This window comes from Podarcis cretensis (assembly GCF_951804945.1).
Source record: "Podarcis cretensis genome assembly, chromosome: 1".
Taxonomy (NCBI): domain Eukaryota; kingdom Metazoa; phylum Chordata; class Lepidosauria; order Squamata; family Lacertidae; genus Podarcis; species Podarcis cretensis.
Window position 1 is genome coordinate 118,483,777 of NC_137170.1, and position 17,815 is coordinate 118,501,591.

Below are 17,815 nucleotides of genomic sequence, written 5' to 3' on the forward strand. Positions count from 1 at the left end.
GAGGGGCTTCCTAGGAAAAGAGAAACACACACACACCCGCGAAGAAGTTGTGATTTGTGCTCCGAGGAGAAATTACCTCATTTTCCCTCCCTAATATCTGCAGCGACCTAATCCAATCACTATGCAGAGCCATTTCCTAATTAAAGGCTGTTTTAAGTCTTTTGGCGACCCACCCTAAGCACATCCCCCGGCTTTTATCTCCTAAGCACAAGTTCCCAATGGCTCCATTTAAATTGACCCGTTTCCAAGTGAGTGGACCCGGAAGCGCCGCCTCTTGCTGGGACACGCAACAAAAACCCGAGCCAGATAACCTCGTGCGCAAGAGAGGATCGAATGTCCTGCCCGCTGCCAATTCATCTTCTTTATGAAAAGTCTTGACCTTAATTTCGATCACCCGCGTCTTAAAATGCATTGCGGATAGGTTAGTTTAGGAATTATGTCAATGGGACTTTTAAAATATATTTATTATTTCGGTGCAAGTGGTTGTCATCACCAGCGCAGGAAGGTCATTCCGTTTATTCAGCAAATCTGATTCAGGGATTCCACCCTGACCAAATTTTGTGTCCTACTTGCGCAAAACGGCTGAGCCCCCCGCCCCCCCGGCAAACTCCTGTATGAGAAAGGATGGGTTGCCCTCAGTAATGTAGTAAGCAAGGGAAAGGAGGGGGATGGAGGGGGAGGAACTATTGTAAATATATGGTTGCTTTACCACACTCATGTATTTGTTTGTTTGCTTGCTTGCTTGTTTATTTATTTATTTATTTGTTTATTTGTTTGCTTATTTGCAATCCAGTGCAGAATTCTCCCTCTGAAGTGGTTAGGATTTTCACTACCTCTATTTCCATAAACTTCCAGTCCGCTGAGGTGTAGCTGAATTGTACTACAGTGGTTCCTCGGGTTACACACGCTTCGGGTTACAGCCGCTTCGGGTTACAAACTCCGCTAACTAGGAAGTGGTTGCTCCAGGTTAAGAACTTTGCCCCAGGATAAGAACGGAAATCGCGCGATAGCGGCAGCAGGAGGCCCCATTAGCTAAAGCGCGCCTCAGGTTAAGAACAGTTTCAGGTTTAGAACGGACCTCTGGAACGAATAAAGTTCTTAACCCGAGGTACCACTGTATATTGGACAGACAACTGTAAAGAAGAAAAGAAGAAAAGCTAGAGGTCCAGCTACATATCTTTTGTCACTGATATATTGCCGCTACATACATATTACAATGTCTGAATTATGACTTACGGCGCGATCCTATACATCCCTGCTAAGAAGAAGGCTGCGGCGACTTCAGTAAGGTTTGTGCCCAAGCAAGTGGCTGTAGGCTGACATCAGCAATCCTGATTTTTAAAGAAAGGAATAAATCGCTGTTTTAAAAAAAAGGCAGACGCGTCCACACCGACCGTTTCTAGGTGTACCACCAGACTAGGCAAAACTGACGGTGCAAAACGGTGTAAGACGCATTGGTGTCAAGACCCGCTGGTTTTTAATGGGAAAGTCTCTCAAGCGTTTTGATCTCTCCCAGCTGAATTCAAGGGAATTTAGGAATGGTTTCCAAAATTAAAGCCGCCTAACTTCACAAATCCCGTTTTACTTGTTGGGGTTGTGCCATATCAATAGTGGATCAACCCTGGTTACTGTCCAGCCAAAAGGCCGCTTCATTTCGAGGGGAGAAGTCAGGGCCCTCTTCAGCCTCTCTTAGAAACGGCTTTGGCTGGACCGTGTCCTGATTGCGACCCCAAACTAAAGTTCGCCTGCAAATCCTGAAGTTAGCAGTTAAGGTAGGTAACTCAGACTGAACTGGTAGAATTGACGGAAAGCAGCAGAGATTGGCAATACCTCTGATCCATGCATGCTCACTTCATAAGTTTAAGTACATTGGGTCTTGTTCCCAGGTGCACCCACGTGTACGCATTCACCTGGGAACTTTGGGCAACATTCTATACATCTCACGAAGCGGACTCTGGCCCAGAACGCTGGTGCCATTTAAGGAAGCAGCATTATTCTGAATATCAGCCGAAGAGTCAGAGAGGAGAACGCTCTTGCGCCTGTGTCCTGCTTGCCGACTTCGCATAGGTATCTGGTGGTCACTGTGAGAACGCAGGATGCCGGGCCTGATCCTGCAGGGCTCTTCTTTAACGTTTTAGTTCTTAAAGGGTTTGTGTGTGCGTGTGTGTGTGTGTGTGCATATGATCTCAGCCTTCTGAGTTATTCCCACCTCAGTATAATTCAGCTAAAATGTTTGCTGATTAAGACCTGTTTCCATCTATAAGCATTGCAAGATATATTAGAGCCCTCTTCAGCACGTACCCGAAGCGCATTATACCCCTCGCTGATGTGCAGTTCCCAGTTCAGTGAGAGCCCCGCCCTACAGAAGTCAACACGAAAACCTCCCATGGATATGGATCTGAATGTTTCCGGATCGCACGCAAACCAAGGATAATGCCTGCAATTGCAGAACGCATTAATAGAGAAGCGTAATCGTGCAGCCCCATATACGTCTACTTAGAAGTAAACTTAACTGAGTTCAGCGGGGCTTTCTCACAGGTAACTGTGTATCGGATTCATAGGAGCCAACTCCTAAGAGCCAAATAAAATATTTAAGAGGGGCCAGGAGCCCCTAAAGTTGATCGGCATTGGCATTCAAATGGGGTGTGCGATCGATTATGTGGGGAGGAGCTTACCTGTGTCCCTCCCAATGTTTTATTCAAGTTGACACCCCTGATCGGATTGCAGTTTTAAGTTTCCGCAGAAGTCTAGAAAACTCCTCGGCATCAGTTCTTCAACACACGCTCTGCGTCTCTCTTTCTCTGTGCCTATGTCTGTGTACATACACGCACGCACAAATACATATCTACGGCTTATTTCCTTAAACTGAGGTGGAAGACTCTTATTTGAAGTCGGACCTTCTTCCAACCATTCCATTAGAAGCCGGAAGTACCCAAACTTGACCACTAGATGGCCCTACAAGTTCTCCTGTAAGGGTTCGGAATGTTGGTGGACGCCGGTTTGTGCTCGACTGTCCTGCTAGCAGGAAACGTGAAGCCTCAAAGTTTACCTCGGTTACTGCAAGAGGAAGAAGAGGAAGAGGGCTGGGGGAGATGCTAGAAATTCTTCTCTATCCTTTGTCTTCCAATAAATCAACCAAACCTCAACCTCTTCTCCAGGCACTGCAGAATAGATAATCGCGTGTGCATCGACAACTAACGCTTACCTCTAATTAGAGGAGAGACAAGGACAGGGAATCAACTGGATTACCTTGGCCTTCCACCTGGAGTCTTTGCTCTTGCATTATTATTGGGTGTTTTTTTGTATTGTACTATTAGAGTGTTGAAGGAATCAAAAGCCGCTTCAGAAGTTTCATGGTGGCTTTCCTAGGCAGGGCAGAACTCTCCATCAGATGCACGAAGTGGACAGAGAAATAAGAGGGTGTGTGTGTGTGGAGAAAGCCAGGGGAGGGGTGCCAGACAGGCCGAGTGACTGGAGAGGCAGTGGGAGAGGTTTGCGTGTGGTCCTTGTCCCAGATGCGAATGTTATTTAGTCTATTGAGAGCTAGTGTCGTGTAGTGGTTAAGAGCGGTGGACTTCTAATCTGGTGAACTAGGTTCGATTCCCCGCTCCTCCACATGCAGCTGCTGGGTGACCTTGGGCTAGTCACACTTCTCTGAAGTCTCTCAGAGTATTTGTTGTGGGGGAGGAAGGGAAAAGGATATTGTTAGCCGCTTTGAGACTCCTTAGGGTGGTGATAAAGCAGGATATCAAATCCAAACTCTTCTTCTTCTACTGGTTTCTGGATTCCCTATATTTAGCATTTTAAAAAATATATCTCATCTACTTCTCTCACTCAAATACACGCACACATATGCATATGCAAACATAAATAAATATGATATTTGTGGGCGTGTGTTTTATATGCTTATTTATTTAAACAAGTGGGCTGCTCCGGTGTTCCCTATATACCAGCGTCCTTCGTAACTGTTGTGCAGTCTTTGCGCCTATACGTGTTTGTGAGCGTGCCGTGGTTGGCGCGGGTGTGTGCGCCTACACATCCCCACGGGCGCTCCTGTACTCGCAGCCCCGGGCGAATAAATTGAGAACTGAGGATGCAGCAGCAGCCCCGGTGGTGAAACGAGAAAGCAGAAACATAATCTGAACGCTTTCGGGACCCTGGAAGGGTGAATGTTAAAAATCCTATGAGCGCTAAGCGCCCTATAATACCACGGAGAAGGCGCGGGTTTCTCCTCTTGTGGGGGGAGGAGCACCTGACCTATCGCCCTCCTCCCGAGGTTGAGAGAAACCCAAGCGAGCTTGACCCCCCGTTTGACCCATCCTGTTCTTGCTGACACTCGCGGTGAAACCAAGTTCATCCCAGACGGTCTGGCATTCGAGGGTCTAGACAGATGTAAACATAGCCAGAACTTCCAAGACAGGCTTCTGTGTGGAGACTCCGCTGCGGGGACGCCCCTGTTTATTACCTGCTCCAGAAGCAACGCTATGCAGTTCACCTCAAAGGACCCGCAGTAAAGACGGGAAACAAATATTTACTCAGCCTCCCTTCCTATGAACACTTCGACTCTTTAAAAGCTGCCGGGGCTTTCTATCCCACTTGAAACCTGCGCTCCATTTCAATTAAGTCGGATGAGACCTCCTCAATTAAAAGTTAACAAACAAGGGTCGCTTATTCTTTGATGTCTCAGGGCTCAGTTTTTGAGAGGGGGTTATTTTAAAGCTTGGCTTCAGGCCGTAGCAGCTACATAAAACTTATAAGGACAACTGAGTCAACACGGTGCAAGCAAAACCAGCCCTGTACATTTGTCTGCTAACATTCCCCATTTCTAAAATGTCTTTAAAAACGTACACACACACAACAAGAGCAACAACTTTAAACCCCCAGAAATAGTTTCCTAAACGAAGAATAGTTCTAAAGAGCCTTCGAGCCCATTAATCGAGTTGTCTAGGAATATAAAACATCAAATAACGACTTTATTAGTATTATTTTGCTTTCTTTCTGGAGAGTAATGACCAGCTGCCATTGGCTGCGGTCGGCGTCGTTACGCAATATCTACTTAGCCGATGATTATTAAACTGCCTTTTACGGCGCACACTAAACTTTCCCCTCTCACGAGAAGAGAGCCAAACTTTGAAAGAGGTCTCACATAAACTCGAGGACTGCTATTCTTTAAAAGGTGCAAAATATAAAATAACACTAATAAAGGGGAGTTGGGGAGTCTAGACGATTGCAGCCCTCCTTTGGCTGAAGGGTCTCAGTTCGAAACGCGCGCTCGGCACCGCAGCTATTTTCCTCGAAAGGAGAAGGGGCCAGGAGACGGCTGGGTTGGAAATCAATTTGGAGGTTGGGGGGGGGGGGCTTCGTGATTCTAGGAGAGGGTCTGAAGATGTCGGTTTTCTGAAGGTTTTAGGCTGGCGAAGGAAAGGGGTGCGGGAGAAGAAGCAAAATAATTATATCGCGCGTGTTAACGCCGCTGAGAAAACGGATGGGGGCGCCAAACGACAGCAATAAAGCCGCCCGCAGATTTCCGCTTCCCATTTTATAACTGGTTGGTTACTCACTCCCACGCGGTGGCTAAAGCTTCCTCGGAAATCGATATGCATGTCTTCTCCAGCCCAGAGCCAAACCGTGTTTCTTGTCTATTTAGGGAGGACAGCATCGCTCTTATAGTATTTATTATTATTATTATTATTATTATTATTATTAGGTTTAGGGTTTCTTTTGCTGGCGATCCTCTGATATGCAAAACTCGGAGGCCTAGTCTACAGTCAAGAGCGTTCACGCGGAAATCTGGCGGATTCCAAGTTCTGTGGAATTTTTATAGGATCCCAGCAAAAGAGAGGGAGGGAGGGAGGGAGGGAGGGAGGGAGGGAGAGTTGTGTGGACTCCGAAAAACAACAACTCGGAACTGGTTACTGTTCCAGTTTAAAACGGGAGACTGACTGCCAGAGAGCAGATTGCTGCTGTCGTCGTAGTTTAGTCACCGGGTGGGCTCTGGGACGCTTGTCAGGATAGGGCATCTGGTCAATCAGACAGGAAGAGGTTAATTCCTAACCTCACCGTTATCCGCTTCTACTTCCTTGTGTGCTTTTGAGAAAGGGAGGGGTTTTAATAGTAGCAATAGAGGATCGCACAGAAATGCAATTTTTGCACCTTGAATGTTGCTCAGTAATAGGAGATCCTGTTCTCAAATGCCCCTACGGACAAGCGCATGCTCTGTTTCCAATTTGCTTGCCATTTTCATCCTTTCCTGTTGTAATACGCACCCAGGCTTCGACAGGGAAATTCGCACTTCGGGGAACCACCGAAGGCTCGCCTTAATTGCTTGGATGGGGTTTAATGAACAACAGACCCCCTTAGAGAGCCTCAACCGATCTCGAACACTTGACCTGGGAAGGGGAAGAAACCCAACAAGAGCAGCGAAGATAGCTCCGTCAGTAACTGAGCAAGAGACTCCTAATTTCAGGGTTGTGGGTTCGAGCCCCATATTGGGCACTGCAGGGAGTTGGACTAGACGACCCTGGTGGCCTCTTGCAACTCTACATTTCTATGGTTAAGAGTCTTGACTAACACACTGATTGTGGCGGAAGTTTTCATGGCTTAGAGTCCTCTGGCTTCTCAAGTCCAGGAAAGCTTATGACGTAATAAACGTTAAGGCGCCTCTGGGCTCTTGGACTGCCTGCGCACCATATATTTAAAGAACACACCCCTCCCCAAAAATAATAATCATGGGAACCGTAGTTTGCCCACCAGAGAGCTGACATTCCTAGCACCCTTAACAAACTACAGTTCCCAGGATTCTTTGTGAGATGGGAGTTATGTGCTTTAAATATGTGTTTTGAAGGTGCGGTGCGCACTGGGCCTTCGTTGCTTTTGCAACAACAGCCTTAACACAGGAACTAACAGAGTTGGGGGTTTGGATTTTTTAAAAATCTGGCTATTATGTGTAGAATCAATTTAATGTTAATATTCCATGAAGTCTTTAAGAGGATCTTGGACCAAACCACTCTCTCTCTCTTCCTCTCTCACACACAAACACTTCTGAGTCACTTTAGGGGAAATTATTATGTAAGATCCAGGTGTTCTTCAGAAATCCGTGGCAACACCATCCTAAGCACACTGAAAGTGGATCTTATCAGGGTCGCGCAAGTGAGAGCACAAATGCCCTTTACTTGCCCTCTGGCTAAAGAGCCCTGGACTTTATCCAGGGTACACCCAACATCTGGGAGAAATGGGTCAACATCATGCACTTTAAAAGCACGTCTAAGTCAGAAATTAAACACATTTTAATGGCGGACCTGCTTAGCTCTGCACTGTTGGAATCAACGGGATTTGAAAGGGCTTCAGAGCGCAAGCCTCTGCCCATCTACTTGGAAGTAAAGCCCCTGACAGTCCTATGGGGCTTAACCCTAGGTGAGTATGCAGAAGGGCTGCAGCCTCGTATAACTTGGATCGTGCCCTGTTTCTTTTCAAAGGAAGCTTTTTCGTATCAGATCAAGCACCAGGCTTGAAAGAGGAGTGCATTTTTCTAGGTGTGTGTGGCGGAGGTGTTACCGTATCGCGGGAGAGGCATTTCCATCGGATTCCACCCACAGCCAGAAATATAAACTTTAGCAGAATCTCACAGGGGGTGGGGAGAGAAGGGAAACCCCGACAGCAAGGCTTTCCTCGGGTGGAAAAAAAGGTTGGGCGCTGTACCTCTCGAGGAGATGCTCCCAGGATGCTAATGACAGCCGGCTTTATCTTCGTTTGCCCTCGGCGTCATTATATTACCATCAAAGTTCTCGCCGGAGAGAGAGTTTCCGAGAGGAAGGGCCGGCGAATCGCGGCCCCCCGCGTCCCTCTGGGCGCCGAGAGAGATTGGCTGCTCCCCGGAATCTCTCCGAACCGAGAAAGAGAGAGGGGAGGAAACGGAGAGGCAGGTAACTTTACACAAGGGAAGGAGGTTGGCTGGAAGGGGAGTTGGAGGAGGGCGAGGAGAATGGCGGCTCTCGCTATTTGCCTTTGCAATCCAGGCCTTTTATATATATATACATACCAAAAGCGTTAAATATATATATATATATCAGGGCTTCGTTTTAAAAGGGGTGGAGTAGGTTGGAGAGAAAAATCTAGGCAGAGAATGGCTGAATGAATATATTAATGAATTTTTTTTTTTTTTTTAAGTACTCCTCTCTGGTGCTTTGAATCATGTCTTTAAGATTCCGCCGAACTTTTCTTTCCTTTTGTTTTTGCTTCCCGTCATTCCACCAGGGAGAGGATTTTGAGCCAGAGGCGAAGGAAGGACTTTAGACTAGTTCCGTCAATAAACAGGATTATGGAAAGGAAGAAAAAAAAAAACCTCCCCCTCACCCCCCGCAGGCCTGCCCACTACCACCACCACACATAGACACAAATATATATATGGTTTGTGGATGAGTTAAGGAAATAACGCTGAGATCCCCTTGGATTACTCTTAATGGTTGTGCGCACAGGCTGTAGCTCGCGATAGATGCTCTTTTTGGGCTGGTATGTATCTGCAGAAATAGTTATTTAAGTCTGGAAGTCCGTGTGTGTGTGTGTGTGTGTGTGTGTGTGTGTTTGTCCCGGTGGAAAGGGCGAGTCGATTTCTTCCTGGGACGTCTTGGATGCCTGCTTTCTTAAATAGTAAGGAAAGGTGATTAAAAGAGGACTGAATGGGGCGATCTCTCTCTCTTGCACACCCACACCCACACACACACCTTGGCAGCTTTTCTCTCTTTAAGGGAGAGAGAGAGAGAGAGAGAGAGAGAGAGAGAGAGAGAAACCCTCCTCCCTAGAAATCAAAGCCTCCCCTGTCATTTAGCCCCCGTGTTTCTGTCCGAGGAGGACAAACGAGAAAGAAGCTTGCATCGTTAGGAGCTAAGAAGCCAAGAGGCGCGCGCGCGCTCACACACACACACACGCACACGCTGGCTCTCTCACTCACACACACACAAAAGCAAAAAGGGGGAAAGGAAAGAAAGGGGGGAATCAGAGCATAATGATGCACCTAAATGAAGGGGGAAATGTTGCTCAGCTCGTTTTATTAATCAGACTGTCAATTTCACCCCAGAGGCCAAACCCCAGAGCAATCCATGCAAGATCTGATCGAGCAAAGGACAAGCGCTTCTCTTCTCTTCACTCCGGGTCTCTCTCTCTTTCTCTCCCTCTGCCTCCCTACCTGGATCTATTTGTCTGCTCCGAAGCCGCCTTCATTATCCGTTGACAGGAGCTTGTATTTATTTGCTTATAAACCTGTTACAATAAATGATTATTCGACCAGCGTCATCCGTACCTTAATGACGAGCGCTCCCTATTCGTGATGAATGACATTTCGGGGCTAGGAAGGATGTATGGGTCATTTTGACCAGTCATTCCCTTCGCTTTTGCATCTCGCCTTTTTTTTTTTCTTTTTTTTACGCCTCCCCTTCCAAAAGAGGTAATAATAATATTTAGAGACACTCGCCGGGCTGAATGCGAATTAGCCCCTGCTGCACGGCTCATCATTAGGAGGACGAACCCTTTGCAACCTTGACATATATATTTATATATATATATACTTTTTTTTCCCAAGGAGGGGGGGAAAAGAGCTGAGAGATGATGGAAAGAATAAGAAAAGAGATGATCCTGATGGAACGAGGGCTGCACAGCCCCACGGCTGGCAAAAGGCTGGCGAATTTGTCCGACTCGGCTGGCAACGTGGTATTGGAGGCCCTCGAAAATTCGCCCCACGGCGGCCGCCTGAGCCCGAGACTGACTTCCGCTTCTCTGCACACCTCTTTAGGGGACATCCCTGCCAAAGGGAAATTCGAAATAGACACTTTATTCAACCTCCAGCACCAGAGCGGCGAAAGCGGCGTCGGCGTCGCCACCTCGGAGCTGCCTCCCTCGGATGGGAGGAAGAAGATTAGCCATTACTCAGAAGTTGCTCAAGAGGCAGATATGAACAGCGACGTGGAGGTGGGCTGCTCTGCGCTCCGCTCCCCCGCCAGCCTCACTTCCTCCCAGCTGAAGGAAAACAATAACAAAGGTAACCGCTCTCTCCCTCTCTCTCCCCGTCTACCCCGGCGCCACCACCCCACCCCACTCCAAAGCGGGCGTTTACTGGGGTAAGAACTTGGGTGGGGGGAGATGGGGAGAAATACAAGGCACCCTGACACCCCCCTCCAGATTTTCCTGGAGAAGATCAGGATTTTAAAGCAGCACATTAAATACCAAGGGATCGTCCGCTGGTCTTTTATGGAACAGGCAGGTACAATATGGATATTCAAATGTGGAAGCCTCTTTGGCGTGTTATTGTGCTTCTCAAGACCAGGCAGTCTATCCAGGGTGCTAAAGGCATCTCCAGACTTATCTGCACACGCTGAGTTTTTATAATCTATGCCGAAGTGAACAGGACTGTCATGGTGTATTTGTGACTACCAAACGTTGCACACCTTCTGAGTATATCTTCCACAAGATTTCTTCTGTTTGTTTTGGAGAACGAAGTGCCACTTGCACCGTTTTTTATTATTATTTTAAAAAATCCAGAGTGTGTAGACAGGTGTTTCTTGCGCAATTTTGGTACTGTGTAATTATAAAATACAGCTCATAACGTGGCATCTTCAACACGGCAGTTAGAGGCTGCATTTAGAGTCCAGTGCGTGTTTCTATTCCTAGGAAGGTTCTTTTGTGTGTCTGTCTGACTTTCTGTTTGATGCTTTCACTAAAAATGCAGTTATGTATTATTATTATTTTTAATGCATTAGGTGTTTCTCCTTCCCGCTATGTCCGCCCCACCTCAAAGCCAAAATAGTATTTCTCTGGGCATTGTTAACTTCGATCCTACACTTAATACTGCGTAATCTCTCAAAGCGCTGTAGCAACTTTTTCGAAGCGTCCGTTAGGAAATAGATCCTAACTGGAGGCAACTTGCAAATTTATAACCACGAATCAATCTTTCTAGGACGCGGGGGCTGTTTACCTTTTGCCTAAAGGTACCCTACGAGGAAATTGGCACGCCTTTGGGTTTTTAGGGACACCATTTGGTTCCCACGAAATAAAAAGGAAAGGGAAGCAGGGACAGGAAAAGACGAGCGAAGTCTCCGCTGGAGGGACGCTTTGAGGAAAACGCCTGCCTTAACTTTGTTCCTCGGTTAATTTCTTCCGCAGAGCAGAGAGAGTTGCATTTATTTATTTCACAAGAAGGCGTCTAGTTTGCTTATGAAGCCGTGTTTAAAAAAGAAAAGGAAAGAAAGAAAAGAAACTTTTATTGATTCTATTAACAGCGGCAATTTGTATCCGTGACAGCCAGCATTAATTATCAGGGAGAGCCCAGATTGCCAGCGGCGCCTGCCGCTTGGTTGAAACCCGCCCGCCAGCTCATCCCTTCTTCTCCTGGAGAAGAGCCATCGCTCTTTGATGCTTTCTCACTGCTGTCATTGTTGTTGCTCCGTAGGATATTCCGAGAGCAGCTCCACGCCCAGCACCACCACCTCGTCCTCGGGTTCCAGTTTAAGCAGCCTGCACGGCGGCAGCGCCTTGGGGAACTCCAGCTCCGGAGCGGATCAAGTGCGGAGGTACCGCACCGCCTTCACCCGGGAGCAGATCGCTCGGCTGGAGAAGGAGTTCTACCGGGAGAACTATGTCTCTCGGCCCAGAAGGTGCGAGCTGGCCGCGGCTCTCAACCTGCCGGAGACTACCATCAAGGTACAGTAGTGTATCAGGGCAAGCCGCGGCTGCGGGAGGCGAGGGAGGCTGCCGGCTGGCTCCTGGCTTTGCGCGCGCTCTGTTATTCTTTCGGGTTCTTTAAACCACCAGAGCTCCAGCCTCGGTCCAGCTGCGCCTTGCGGGCAGCGAAAGAGGCCGCGTTTGACGCCTCCGCTTCTTCAAGGCCAAGGAGAATAAAAAAAGGCACCAGATAAACGTGCAGAGAATTCCACTCTTCCCACCAGATTGTTTAGCTATTTTTAACCTAGTCTCTCTCCCCCACCCCCAGATAGTCTTTTCCCATTGTTTCTCGCATTTTCAAAAGGTTTACTAAAAAATAAAAAATAGGAGAAAGGCAGTTAATGTGAATTTTTTTTTAATAACTCGAGTCGATTTAGAAATGGATCACACGCCGTTATTCCTTCAGATGGTTTCTATTCCATTTGCTGATTCTTCTCTACCTCATCTGAGAGGAAGAGGCAAATGGCTGCACTCTGTCCTTAGACGAGTTTAATTGGAAGTAAGTCGCACTATGTTCCACTGGGCTTACTTGCGGGTAAACGTGCCTAGGATCGCAGTCTGAGGTGAGAAGGCCCTACCTTCGACACCGTAAAGAATCGGGAGAAATGGAAGCCTTAATAGTTTTGCAATAATCAAACCGTGTTTGGCTTTTACGGTTTTTAAAAAAACATGAACATTTGGTTTCTGTAGCCGGACCAAATCGCTTCCGAATGAATGGTTTTGAATCACGTGCTATATAGTGCGCTATGGGATAAACAGAAAGGGAGCCAAGGTAAACCGGAAGACCAGAAACATCCATATATTTCGTTGCAAAGGGTATTTTCCGTGGGCAGAACTCTCAGCCTTTTCAATAAGCAGATATGGAGACTTATTGCCTGTTTTGGTCGTTGAAAATAAATGTAGCGTTGATAAGGGTTTGCAACTTGATCTGCAATCTTGGTCATTTTCTTTAAAAAAAGGTTTATTAATGAAGGTTTGTTAAAAATGATAACTTTGAAAAAACAGCAACCCAGTGCTTCCACTGAATTAGGCTCAATTGAAATAAGAGAGGGCTGACATCCCTGATTATATTTTAATACGGAATGGGAGCGGGGGAGCGGTTTCATTTTTGAGATCGGAGACAGCGCAGCCACCGTAGTGGCTCAGCAGGGTAAAGTTTCCCAACCCCGGCGGCGCGCAAAGGAGAGGCAAAGAACCATTGTAATATCTCTGCGGCCTAAAAGTTCAAACGGAAGAAGCGCGGAGCCCGGCGAGAGAGCCTGAATCGAGCGGGCCAGCCAAGTTGGGGAGGTTTAAGGCTGGTTCGAAAACCTAACTCAGGCCATGTGGGGCAAGCAATGTCCCTGGCGAGGAGGGGGCTTAGCAATGCCAGCTGCGCCTCGGGGCGCAAGGGCCGCGCCAGGCTTGGCATCTGACCCCGCGGCAGAGGGAGGAGGCGTGGCGCGCTGCTGTGGATCTGCTGCCGTTTCTAAGCCGTCCTATCCTCTGTGTGTCCCCCCCACCTCCCTATTCGCTGCCCCACATCTCCCCCTGTCTCCCCCCCCTTCCCCCGCACTCCACCAGGTGTGGTTCCAGAACCGACGGATGAAGGACAAGAGGCAGCGGCTGGCCATGTCTTGGCCCCACCCGGCGGACCCCAGCTTCTACACGTACATGATGACCCACGCGGCGGCCACGGGGAGCCTGCCTTACCCGTTCCATTCCCACGTGCCGCTGCACTACTACCCGCACGTCGGGGTGACGGCGGCCGCGGCCGCGGCTGCGGCGTCGGGGGCCACCGCCTCACCTTTCGCCACCTCCATCCGCCCTCTGGACACCTTCCGCGCCCTCTCGCACCCTTACTCCCGGCCCGAGCTGCTGTGCAGCTTCAGACACCCGGGCCTCTACCAGTCGCCCGCCGCAGCCGCCGCAGCCGGCCTCAACAGCAGCGCCGCAGCCTCGGCCGCTGCAGCTGCAGCCGCCGCCGCGGCCGCAGCAGCCTCGACGGCTCCTCCGGCCGGCTCCGCGCCCTGCTCCTGCCTCAGCTGCCACAGTAGCCAGTCGGCGGCGGCCGCGGCCGCGGCAGCCCTGGGATCGCGCGCCTCCGGCTCGGATTTCACCTGCACTGCGGCCGGAGCTCAGCGCTCGGAGAGCGGCTTCCTGCCTTACTCGGCCGCCGTGCTCAGCAAGACCGCCGTCCCTTCCCCAGACCAGCGGGAGGAGGCCGCCTTGACCAGATAACTAGCCAGCCCCCCCACCCCGGCGGCCAGTGGGAGGCGCTGTTGAGCCGGGGTGGCCGAGGGCAGAAGAGAACCGTTTTGTACAACGGAGGGGAGGGGCGGGCATACACTGGAACTCTAGCAAAAAGGTGGTTTTTTTTTAAGTACTATAATTAATTATTGTTGTTTTGCTGTTGTTCTCACGGCCCTGATTTAAAAAGATGGCTGCTGGGAGAGGGTGGTTGGAGGAGGAAGGTGTGGGGAGCATCCCCAAACATACTGGCCTTTTAACATTCTGTGCTTCCTCTCTCCCCCGCCCCCTCCTCACACCCAACAAGCACCCCCAGTTGTTAGGATTGGAGAACGATCGTTTCTAGACATTCTGCACTCAATGCAGCCGTCCAAGCTACGGAGGGTGCTGCCTCGCTCCCCCTGCTGGCAGCAACGGGAACTGCTCTTGGGCGCCTCTGACCTGCAGCCGACGGTTGTTAGCACGGCTGGATATCTAAGCAGCACCTTATCCTTGGTCCTCTGCAGAAAGGATGGCTAACCTGTGGCCAGCCCAGTTGTTGCTGAGCGGTAGGTTAAGCCAGCATGGCCAATGGTTGCTCTAGTAGCAGCCATCTCGAAGGCCGGCGCTTGTGCCAGCTGCGCAACCCAAACGCATTGTTTGGGCATCTTTTAAAACAAACCTATATATATATAAAGTATATATATATCAAAGGCAAACCCCAATTCCTGCATTTAGTGGGGATCTGGCTGAGGACGAAGCAAACAAACCCAGCAGAAATTTGCCACAGAGATGCCTGTGGCGACTGATGGGCAAAGAAACCGGGTGCTTTATAGGAGAAGAGGAAGGGGGAAACGCGATTCTTATTATGGTTTCCTTCTGCTCCTGCCCTCTTGAACTGGAAGGGGCTGGCTACTTTCTTCTTATTCTTTTAGAGGGAGGGCGGTAAACAAATGAGAAAGCTGAGGGTCGGCCAGTAAAAAGGGAAGGGAGTGTGAGACTGACAGCAATATTCGTCCAGGAAACAGGGCGAGGGAATTTACGTTCTATTTTTTTTAATTATTTTTTAGCTTCCTGCTTTCCGAGCACCATAGTCCACAATTTATCTGGGAAATACTTGAAACTTTATTGGCAGGTGAGGCATTGTCTCGAATCACTGACCTTCCGGGTACTTTAGTTTAAAAACAAACAAACGAACGTGTCTTTTTTTTTTTTAGTGAAACTTTAATTTGCAAAGAAAGGACTCACTCCAAAGCAGGGCGGAAATAATGTTTCTCGGCATTATTTCGTCACACGCCTTTGGCTCTGACAAACCACCACTGGGGTAAGGGAGGGAGAGACCCAACCCCCTTTTGCTACTTCCTGGAGGGACTTCCGTGAACTTGAAGAAAGGCACATAAAAAAAACAACAACAACAACACACCCGGTGTTACTGCCGTGTCAATTTTGATGCTAATAATGTGCAGATTATGACGAAAATTGCCAATCATGTTCTCTGATGGACCTCCTTTGAATGTGGAATGGGGGAAAAAAAGTTCCCCGCGCGGAGACCTGCTGTCAAGTACTAACAACCCGCTAAGGGAAGTCATTAGAAGAGACAGATAAGAGACTTGGAACATAAAACATTGTTCTTGGTGCAAAGAATGTATGTTATTTAATGTTATATCTGTTACCTTGGAAGTGATTCTGCACAAGGAAACCGCGGTTCTTATCATCTCAATTGCCAATTTTCATTTTGGTAACGCGGGCGCCCCGGGTAGACTTTTCCTCTGTTCCGTTGATATTCCACCAATGTGAAGAGAGCCTCATTAAATCAAACACGGATATTTCCATAATGCTCCCTACAGAGCCACTTCACTCTTCACATAATGAGATTTTTCTGAAGAGTTGAAGCCCTCAAATAACTAGCTATTGCTTATTTAGGCCCTGAGTGTACGGTGTGAAAGCAGGGAGACACAAGCCCATCTATTCTCGCTAATTTATATATATTTCAAATAAGAGTCCTGAAATTCTTCTGGTTTTTAAGACACTGGAGTTTTTGGCTGTTTTTTTTTTTTAAATGTTCTGTTCTTTCATTTCCGCGTTCTATTCTGTTCTTTCTGCGTTATGATAATGGGCATTCAGGAAATGATTTTTGAAGTCTGTTCTGTTCAGTGAACATAAACTGTAGAGTTTTGTTGTTGTTGTTTTTAAAAAATATGCTTTTGGTTAGAGAATGGAGACAGATTGCTTGGCTGGAGGTAGGATAGCACTGGGGTGGCGAAAGAGAAGAGGGTGGGCTATTTGAACGAGAACTCTTCGTAGCATACAAAAACCCCCCTCTAAATTAATTACCTAATTTTCACAAGAGGTGTGTGGGGGGGGAGGGAATAAAGTTTTTTTTTGTAAGAGTAACTGACAATACTACTTATGTATAAAAAGAAGAAAAATATACCAGCTGTTGTCAACTGAGTTTATATTTAATTTTTTAAATTAATATATAATTTAATGCTCAACAAATAGACCAAAACGCGGCTCTCTTTTTACCAGCTTTTACCTTTCGGATTCTCGATATCGTTTGGTATAACCGCCCTTACTTGGATGTAGAGACAATAATTTTGGCAATAATGTTTACATTTTTCCAAAATATAAATATAAATATATAAATATATATCTTAGAACTGATCGATAATGTTGCTGGTTGGTTGAAAAGAAAAGAAAAGGCAGAACATAAAATCGTGTTATGTTAGGTCCGTTGGACCTGGTTATTATTATACGAAAAGTGTAAATAAAGTCTTAGTGCTTCAGATATCGCTGGCTGTATGAACCCACTGTAAGATATTTTACAAATGTGCAATAAGGACAAAGCTTTGTATATTACGTTATTTATTGTGTTTGGTCATGTAAAATAAATGTTATTTAAATCAAAAGCAACCTGTTTTGTTTAAGAATTGCTGATATGTGTTTACTTTGAGTTTGCGTGGAGATTAATATATATATATATATATATATATATATATATATATATATATGAAAACTGCCATTCAGACTTTTTAAAATAACCTATTTAGCTGCTTTTTCCATACACGTATCAGATGGTTTAATTCATACTAATCTGTGCTCCCCCCGCTTTTTAAAAAAACTGTGAATGCAATGCATTACTCATGTTTATAGGAGACGTGTAATAAGTCCAAACATTGGTTTAACTTTAATTAGCTGGCCCAGTAGATGAGTGTTTACAAATACTACATGCATATTCTATAAGAGAAACAGTCAACAGACATTAGCTTGCTCCACTTTTAATGCATTTGACCGTTTTACGAGCTTTCCCAGTTTTTTTCTAAGTAAATACGGATCGTATTTAATTATGGCAAAAGGAGCTCATTTCATCTAGTATCAAAAAGGCACTCAAGGTAAGGTTTTCCTCTAACAACAACAACAAAAATTAAATAAATAGAGAGAGTCGTTTTCTCCTTGTCGTACTGAATGACGCTGAGAATATTTCTATCCCAATACAAGTTTGGTTTCTTTCTTTCTTTCTTTCTTTCTTTCTTTCTTTCTTTCTTTCTTTCATCAGATCGATATTTCGATGGGGACACGTAAGAGTCAATGAGGTATACCAAACAGTCTATTTCTATTCGATCCTTCCTTCCTTCCTTTTTTTTTTTTAAAGGCAAGATGTCCCTTGTACAAATTCGCCTTTACCAACTGCTCACCCTGGCATTAATTACAACGACGTGGAAACTGTTGGGAATACACAGCCTGCTATCACAAGCCATTTTGGCCCTGTAATTTACCATTATTATTGCATTAGCTCTAAATGATACAAGCTGATACTGTCTTTAATTGCAGTTTGGTTAAATATATACTGGAGCGTTCCCTGGGGTTCTTTGTTAGATAAGCCACACACGCCCCCCCC

The 17,815-nt window shown here is 46.9% G+C and overlaps 1 protein-coding gene and 1 long non-coding RNA gene across 2 annotated transcripts; one reads left to right on the forward strand and one right to left on the reverse strand.

The window, feature by feature from the left end:
- Window positions 1-4,953: 4,953 nt before the first annotated feature.
- On the reverse strand, window positions 4,954-6,587 carry LOC307208613. Its single transcript, XR_013835199.1, has 2 exons — window positions 6,267-6,587; window positions 4,954-5,639 (listed from the first exon to the last, which is right to left on the reverse strand). It is a non-coding gene; the product is annotated as an uncharacterized lncRNA (long non-coding RNA).
- Window positions 6,588-9,597: 3,010 nt separating this feature from the next.
- On the forward strand, window positions 9,598-13,929 carry EVX2 (even-skipped homeobox 2; the record flags this gene model as incomplete). Its single annotated transcript, XM_079953414.1, has 3 exons — window positions 9,598-10,030; window positions 11,438-11,688; window positions 13,273-13,929. The coding sequence occupies 3 exons, from the start codon at window positions 9,598-9,600 to the stop codon at window positions 13,927-13,929; spliced, it is 1,341 nt and encodes a 446-aa protein (XP_079809540.1).
- Between the last annotated feature and the right edge of the window lie 3,886 nt (window positions 13,930-17,815).